Genomic DNA, 9,327 nt, shown 5'->3' on the forward strand with positions numbered 1-9,327 from the left:
ATGTTATAACCTATACTTTTGGGGTTAGAAAAGGGTAATTAACATGATGATGAGGTTATGTTATGAGTTAGTTTATTCGTATGATAGTCGTGTGATATGTTTTTAAGTCAAGCAAGTTGTGGAAAAAAAGTTGGAAAAGGTCATCACAAGTTACATTCAAGAATGAGTTGAAACTTAGGTTAATTGTAGCTGAGATTTTCTCACAACATACTTTGAATAAAGGGATGATCTACATATGAAATTGAAGATCTATGAACCTAGTTTTCAACTCATTAAACCGTTTATCAATACGATCTCGGAGTATAGAGATATTCGCATTTTCGCGAGACCGCGCAGCTAGTAGGTGACAAGTAGGTGCATCACCTACTTGCCAAAAAGAGAGGCCTCAACTAAGTCGGTCAAGAGGGGACTTTTAAGGTATTATAAACTCAGTTATTTCACCTATATTTCAGACCAAGAAAACCTAATTGAACCCCTGCAACTCCTCCCCAAAAATCCCACACAAACCCTAGGGTATTCCGGGTGTTACGACGCGATTCTAGTGCTGAAAAGTCCGGACAGCTTGCTAGTTTCTCTTTATCCTTCTTGTAGCCATGTTGAGGAACTTATTTTTGATGAAAAAGGACCAGGTTTCGTGGGTTATACTTAGTACAAGGTAAGTTTATGCTTCTCCTTCCATTATCTATGTGTTTGCGAGTTGTAACTCGATCATAAAGAATAGACCTAGCTAGTATCGAAAGAATGGTATGTTGTTTGTTCTTGTGTAATGGTTGGATGGTTGTAAACTTATTTCTAAGTTGAATTCATGGCTGGTTTATTGGATAAGAGGTATAATGATGTACTTTTGGTTGTATTTCCCAATTTGAAAGAAAAGACAAGTCGAAACGTGTTTAAGTAAACTGAAAAATTATTTTTGAGTTGATGAACTTGTGGGAATATTTTTGGGCTGTTTCGTGTTGTTATTGGGTTGTCTCTTTTACTAATATTTTTATGGAGTTGAGAGGAGGAAAGTTGTGGAGAAACACCACATAATGACAAGGTTATTTGTTGGTCGTTCGTCGTAACATTTTCGGGTTGGTTGACACTATTATGGTTGTCGTGTTGTATATGAAGTGATAGGGGTATGTTGGGCTGTTTGTGATTGTTTTGACTAGTGTGAAGTCATATATATAGGGGAGGTTCTGTCCATTTCATTGTAAAATAGGTTGTGGTCGATACATAATAGTTACGACGCTTAAACGATAACGAGAGTGTCATTTCTCTTATTTTAGACTAAGGAGCCGTCAAATTGCATCTTGAGGTTGGGAAGAATATACAAGGTATGTTAAGGCACTTACTTCTTTCTTTTGGCATGATCTAAAGTGACATGAACATAAACGGTACGCTAATTCATAACGGATCTACTCCTAGAAACTAAGGTTGTCCATGTTGTTCTTTCCTTATAAAGTTATTCTAAACAAGTGTGTATGATCCTTAAATCCCACTAAGGTTCATATTGATGGTAGGGATGTCCATAATGTTAATCGAAGGTGCAATGACCTTACATCACTCCGAAAGGGTTAGAACGTGATTCCATGAGTCGAGCATGCATTATATATATGTATCTATTTTACTCTACCGAGCCGCGCTATAGTCGGCCGGGTATGGAACCTACTGTGCAACCACTGATTAGTTGGGTTTACCGAGCTCCACGTGGCCGGGTACGATTCTACCGAGCCTTATGATGGCCGGGTACATTTTTACCGAGTCCTCTTTAAGGCCGGGTACGATATGATGATGATGATGCCCATAGAGGCGAATGTTTTTAAAAAGTTCATGTATATATATGTATTATGCATTTCATGTCAGTAGCCCCCAGAGGCACTTAGATGTTACAGGTTGTATCTCATCTATCTATCTTTACATTACTATTCTTGTTTATGCTTTCCTGCCTTACATACTCGGTACTTTATTCGTACTGACATCCCTTTTGCCTGGGGATGCTGCGTGTCATGCTTGCAGGTCCCGATTGATAGGTTGACAGTCCTCCTAGTAGGCTATTAGCTCAGCGAAGGTGTTGGTGCACTCCACTTGCTCCGGAGTTGCCTAGTTGGTCAGTATGCTTTGGATATATATTGATTGGTATGGCGGGGCCCTATCCCGATCTTTATGATTTTATGTACTCTTAGAGGCTTGTAGACAGATGTCAGGTGTAGGGATACTTGTATGGCCTTGTCGGCCTATGTTTTGAGTTTACAACAAGGCCAATGTTTTGAGTTTACAAATGGTCATGTCGGACTTATAGGCCCGCATGTCACATATATAAGTTTGTATATCATTTTGGGTCTTCATATGTTGAGTATTCCCTTATGTTTTATTCTTGTTATCTCATGACCGGTTTTCTGGCTCATTTACTCATGATAGTATGATAAGAAAGATATGTTACGTTGGTACTCGGTTGAGTAAAGCACCGGGTGCCCGTCGCGACCCTCTGATTCGGGTCGTGACACGGTGTTTCGTCTATTACAGGTTGAACTCATAACACCTGTCAAAACAGAGAAACACGTATTAGGATGAGCCTAAAATGTGTGACTATGGGTGATTACTCAGACCTCACCACAACCATGTCACAACATCTCCTTATATCACCATTGAGGCAATTTCTCAAACACATTGTGGGCAAGGCATTTTCTTCATGTTCATGGCCCCAAGGGAATCAAGAAAACTTCCCAATTCACCTATCTACTACACCCACACATTCCACACTTTTTGTTAACCATCACCTACCAACAACACCATTCCAAACATTCAAAACACAGCCCCTTCACTAGACATATGCTAAAAACGAAATTACACTAAAAAGAACAAGAAGAACTAAACAAAACAAAATCCTATCACTAACACTACATTAGAACAACATTAACTAGCATAATGCAACAAAAACAAAGAAAAAAATAGAAAGAAAAGAGAAGGGGGTCGGAATCATACCTTAGGGGAAAACGATGGGAGTGATTGTGAAGGAGGAAGAAGAAGAAGAAGAGAGTATGAAGGGGAGGGTTAGGGTTTAGAGAGAGAGAGGGATTAGGGGACTTTATGGGGGAAAGTTACGTTTGATTTAGAGGAAGAGGGGCGGGGGTGTGTTTTTATTTTCAATTTGAAGGGAAGAAGAAGAAAAAATATTGAAGAAAAATGAAAAGAAAAAAAATATATATACCGTCTGGTACCCGACTGCGGTCGTGTCCGCGGTGCACGCCGCGGTTTGGGACAGAGTCTCCCGCGGTTGACACCGCGGTCCGAGCCACGGTCGCAGAGGAAATGCAATGCTTCAGTGATTTCCGCGGTCATCACCGCGGTCGATGCCGCGGCCGCGGTGACTTTACATCGCCAGGCAGTGTCTCCCGCGGTCGCGGCTGGAAACTTTTTTTTTCTAAACACAAAGTTACATACTACACTTACAACACATTCGTGGGTTGCCTCCCACGCAGCGCCTGATTTAACGTCACGGCACGACGCAAATGGTTGAGCCTTCACTCCTCATTCACGTACTGGGGTTCTTTCAAATTGATCACCACTGTATTCCATTTTCTTCAACTGTTCCAAGGTAATGTTTCAACTTTTGCCCATTTACTGAGAACTTGTTTGTCCCATCTTCTGACTCAATCTCAACAGCTCCACTTGCGAACATTTGCACCACTCTAAATGGTCCTGACCATCGGGACTTTAACTTACCCGGAGACAATCTCAGCCTTGAATTATACAATAATACCTTGTCACTGGGTTTGAAATTTCTGTCCATAATGTGCTTATCATGCATCTTCTTCATTCTTTCCTTGTAGAGCCTCATGCTTTCAAAGGCTTGATATCTAAATTCTTCCAGCTCATGCAACTCTGTTAGTCGATTTTGTCCAACTGCTTCGGGATCCATGTTCAATGGTTTCAGTGCCCACCAAGCTCGATGTTCTAGCTCCACAAGCAGGTGATAAGCCTTCCCAAATACCAACTTGTATGGTGACATACCTATTGGTGTTTTGAACGCAGTCCTATAGGCCCAGAGTGCGTCATCAAGCTTCTTTGCCCAATCAGTTCGTGTGGCATTCACCGTCTTGGTTAGTACACTTTTTAGCTCCCTGTTGGACACTTCAACCTGCCCACTGGTTTGCGGATGGTAAGGGGTAGATACATTGTGGCGTACATCATACTTTGCAAGCAATTTCTCGAAGGCTCTGTTACAAAAGTGAGTGCCTCCATCACTGATGATTGCTCTTGGTATCCCAAATCGGGTGAATATATTCTTTTTCACAAAACCTATCACCACTCTTGCATTATTAGTGGGAAACGCTGCAGCTTCCACCCATTTAGACACGTAATCCACAGTAACAAGTATGTATTTATTGCCAAATGAGTTGACGAAGGGGCCCATGAAGTCAATACCCCAAACATCAAACACCTCTACCTCTTGAATCGGGTTCATGGGCATCTCATGGCGACGAGAAATGTTCCCGGTTTGCTGACATTCGTCGCAGCCCTTCACCCATAGGTGTGCATATCTAAACACTGTTGGCCAAAAGAACCCGGCCTCTAGCACTTTCGCAGCTGTCCTGGCTCCTCTAAAATGTCATCCATATGTTGATGTGTGACAAGCCTGCAAAACAGAAGATTGTTCTATCTCGGGGACACACCTCCCGATCATATTATCAACACAGATTCTAAACAAATAAGGCTCGTCCCAATAATACATGCGGCAATCACGATAAAACATTTTCTTTTGGACAGATGAAAGGTCATAGGGAACAATACCGCAGGCCAGGTAGTTTGCAAAATCTGTATACCATGGTGCATCCTCAAGAGTGGCTGCGAGCAGCTGCTCGTCTGGAAAGGTTTCCAGGATCTCTTCGACCTCGACTGATTTTTCAGCTCCTTCAAGTCATGATAGATGATCAACGACTTGCTTTTCTATGCCCTTACGGTCACGAATTTCGAGGTCGAATTCTTGCAACAGTAGCACCCAATGAATCAGGCGCGGCTTAGACTCCTTTTTCTCAATTAGGTACTTGAGTGTTGCATGGTCAGTGTATACAATTACCTTGGAACCAATCAGATATGATCGGAACTTGTCAAATGCAAACACCACCACCAACATCTCCTTCTCCGTCACTGTGCAATTGAGCTGTGCACCGCTTAGCGTTCTGCTTGCATAGTAAATCGAGTGCATCAGCTTATCTTTTCGCTGCCTCAAGACTGCTCCTATAGCATAGTCGCTGGCATCACACATGAGCTCAAATGGTTGCTCCCAGTTGGGTGCAACAATGATGGGTGCAGTGATCAATATCTTCTTCAGTTCCTCAAATGCCAACCTGCAATCATTAGAAAACACAAAGGCATGATCCTTTTCAAGGAGTTTGCATAATAGGTTAGCAATTTTGGAAAAATCTTTTATGAAACGCCGATAGAACCCAGCGTGTCCAAGAAAACTTCTCACCGCCTTGACTGAAGTGGGCGTTGATAACTTCTCAATCACGTCAACCTTAGCATGGTCGACCTAAATTCCTTTACTGGACACTCGATGCCCCAGGACTATACCTTCTTGTACCATAAAATGGCACTTCTCCCAGTTTAGCACTAAGTTTGTCTCCACACATCTTTTAAGCACTCTCCTTAAGTTGTGAAGACAGTCTTCGAATGAATCTCCCACCACGGAGAAATCATCCATAAAGACCTCCATAATATCCTCCACCATGTCTGTGAAGATGGCTAACATGCACCGTTGAAAAGTCACGGGTGCATTGCAAAGCCCAAAAGGAATTCTCCGAAAGGAAAAGATGCCATACGGACAGGTGAAAGACGTTTTCTCTCTATCTTCGGGGGCTATTGATATCTGATTGTACCCCGAATATCCATCCAAGAAACAGAAGTGCGATCGCCCAGCCAGCCTGTCCAACATTTGGTCAATGAAAGGTAAGGGGAAATGGTCCTTCTAGGTGGCTGTGTTCAATTTCCTGTAATCCATGCAGATACGCCACCCTGTGACTGTACGAGTTGAGATCAAATCATTGTTCTCATTTTTACAACAGTCATTCTCCCCTTTTTCAGCACACATTGGACAGGGCTGACCCAATTACTATCAGAGATGGGGAAGATGATTCCTGCATCTAACCATTTGATTACTTCTTTCTTTACAACCTCTTTCATGTTTGGGTTCAACCTTCGCTGGTGTTCCCTGGAAGGTCTGTGCCCCTCTTCCAGGAGAATCTTATTCATACAGAAGGCTGGGTTGATACCCTTTATGTCTGCCATGGTCCAGCCAATGGCAGTCTTGTTTTCCTGCAGTACCTGTACAAGCTGTTCTACCTGCACATCTAATAAACCGGATGATATGATAACAGTCAAGGTCGAATCAGGTCCTAAGAACACATACCTGAGGTGATCTGGGAGTGGCTTCAGTTCCAACTTGGGTGGTTCCTCTATTGATGGCTTTGCTGAAGGAGTGGCCCTTTTTTCTAGCTCAAGGGACTCGAACTGAGGTTCCCTTGACCAAAATCCTCGGCCTTCCAGTGCCATGACCCATTCAGCTAACCCTTCACCATCCATTTCTTCTAAATTCGTCAGACATGCCTCCAATGGATCTTTTACAGTTAGGGTCATATCATCTTCTTGCAGGATTACATCCACTGCTTCCACTAGAGAGCAATTAGCATATTCACTGGGTCTCCTCATAGATTGTTGAACATTGAATATGACTTCTTCATCGTTCAATCTCATTTTTAATTCCCCAGTTTCACAGTCGATCAGTTCTCTCCCCGTGGCTAAAAATGGTCTCCCTAAAATAAGGGGTATCTCCTCATCCACCTGACAATCCAAGATAACAAAGTCTGCAGGGAACACTAATTTCCCCACTTGTACCAACACATCATCAAGAATACCAGTGGGCCTCTTCACTGTGCGGTCAGCCAGCTGTAGCAGCATCGAAGTTGGCCTAGCTCTACCAATGCCCAGTTTGGTGTACACAGCCAGCGGCATCAGATTTATGCTGGCTCCCAAATCACACAACGCCTTTGCAAAGGCATAACTTTCAATTGTACATGGAATAGTAAAGCTACCTAGGTCCGACATCTTTTGAGCCATCGGTTTTGTCACCACTGCGCTGCAGGTCTGTGTCAAACTTACAGTGTATAGATCCTGAAAATCAAACTTCCGTGACATTAGATCTTTCATCATCTTAGCATAACCGGACATCTCCCTCAAGGTATCCATCAAAGGAATATTCAACTGAATTTGACGCAGCATCTCCATGAACTTTTTATATTGGTCTGCCTTCTTTTGTTTGACCAGTCTCTGAGGGAAGGCTGCAGGTATCACCCTTTGTGCATTGCTTTCTAGCTTCTCTCTGCTAGAATTTTCTGGCACAAGAGGTGCCACCTGTTCTGCAACTTGCTCATTCATCTTTTCTTTGTCTTTTTCCTCCTGACTCTGCTCAACCACCACTTCAGTAAGTTCTGTTGGTTCCTCTACCTCTAATTGAACTTGAGTGACTGGTGTAGTGTCCTTGCTGGCTTGTGCAATTTCCTGCTCTCTGTCTAAATCTCTCCCATTCCGGAGACTTACTGCCATCAGCTGATTCAGATTTTGGTCCTTGGGGTTTATGTTTGTGCTGCGGGCAAAGTTCCCTGAGGACGGTTATTCAAAGCCATGGACAGCTGACCCAGCTACGTTTCAATATTCTTTATGGTTGAATCAAGCACTGCCAATTTTTCCTGCACTTTATTATTTGTCCCCATGAGTTGCTGAAGCATACCCCTGATTTCTACCATGTTGTTATCTTGCTGCTGGGGGTGGTTGGTATGTCAATTGTTGCTGATTTTGCTGTGGATAGCACTGTGGTTTCTGATATGGTACTGGCACCAATTGGTTTTGAGGGTGCATACCACAGGCTGTTGCATATTAGGCATGTACTGCTGATTTTGCTGCGGTCTCCACTGTTGTGCTCCTTGCCTCTGACCCCCATAGTTGTTGACATAATTCATATCTTCCCTTGCCCCTTGATTTCACCTTCTCCGCTCCATGAACACACATAAGACTGATTAATACAAGGTGTACACAGTCCCCCATTTGTTGTATCAATAATGTGCACCTATTTTGTACCCATCTCATCAATCTTCTTTGTCAATATGCTCATCTGGGTCATGAGGGTGGCCATGTTCTCTGTATGTGAATTATTTGGGTCAAGAGGAACTAAATACACTATGGGTGACAGTGTTGTACCTCTAGTCATCCACCCCGAATTTTGTGACATCTTATCGAGAAGGATTTTGCACTCAGTGAATGTTTTACTTAAAAATGCACCTCCAACTGATGCATCCACATTTGCTTTCAAATTGTCAACTAGCCCCATGTAGAATCTCTGGCCGAGCATTTGATCTGGAATGCCATGGTGAGGACACTTCACTAACATCCCTTTAAATCTTTCTCAAGTTTCTTGCAAGGACTCAGAGGGCTGCTGCCTAAACTGCAATATGTCATCAATCTGTTTTGGAGTCTTGTTAGGCGGATAGAACTTGTTTAGGAGCTGCTTGACTAATTCCTCCCAGGTGGTAATAGAGTTGATAGGGAGCGAATTTAGCCAAGTCTGAGCTTCCCCGGTTACCGATAATGGAAACAGTAGCAGCTTGATAGCTTCCGGAGTTGCATTTGGCTGCCTTTGGGTCATACAAATTGACAGAAAATTTTTCAAGTGTTGTTGCGGGTCTTCAATGTGTGACCCGGAGAATAGTCCTTTATTCTGCAGTAGATACAGCATGTTGTTGGTGATTTGGAATGTCTCCGCTTGAATTGCGGGCATAGCTATGGCAGTGGCCAGATTATCAGTTGTGGGCTGTGCCCAGTCATAAAGTGTAGCTTCGGGCACAAGAGGTGCCACCCCTCTGACATTTAAGTCAGTTGGCTCATTCCTAACGTTTCCGTTGACGTAATCTACGTCACCCATGTTAAATTTGAGTTGGTGTGATTGTTGAGATTGTTGAAGTCTTTTGTTGGCACGGTTCAATGCCCTGAATGTTTTCTCGAGGTCTGAGAGTCCTTCTAGCAGTTCTCCAGTCCTCGAAGAACTTCTAGGCATACACCTGCTTTCCACAAGAATTCAAACGTTAGAATTTCAATGAAACGATTGGGTATAGAGAAAACTGACTACACTTAGAATTTTTGTACTTCTCTCAATTGTAATTGATAACACCATTAATTCCCCGGCAACGGTGCCAAAATTTAATAACGCCAAACTATGCATTATACAAAGACACACACGGATGTAGCAAATATAATCTGAGTAATTCTACCCAGAGTCGAACCACAGAGAAT

At 42.9% G+C, this 9,327-nt stretch overlaps 1 protein-coding gene across 1 annotated transcript; it reads right to left on the bottom strand.

The window, feature by feature from the left end:
• Window positions 1-6,021: 6,021 nt before the first annotated feature.
• LOC138880102 (uncharacterized) lies at window positions 6,022-8,428 on the bottom strand. Its single transcript, XM_070159763.1, has 2 exons — window positions 8,119-8,428; window positions 6,022-7,643 (listed from the first exon to the last, which is right to left on the bottom strand). Exons 1-2 carry the CDS (start codon window positions 8,426-8,428, stop codon window positions 6,022-6,024), a joined length of 1,932 nt encoding a protein of 643 aa, XP_070015864.1.
• Between the last annotated feature and the right edge of the window lie 899 nt (window positions 8,429-9,327).

The sequence above is a fragment of the Nicotiana sylvestris genome, chromosome 10, assembly GCF_000393655.2.
Source record: "Nicotiana sylvestris chromosome 10, ASM39365v2, whole genome shotgun sequence".
Lineage (NCBI taxonomy): Eukaryota > Viridiplantae > Streptophyta > Magnoliopsida > Solanales > Solanaceae > Nicotiana > Nicotiana sylvestris.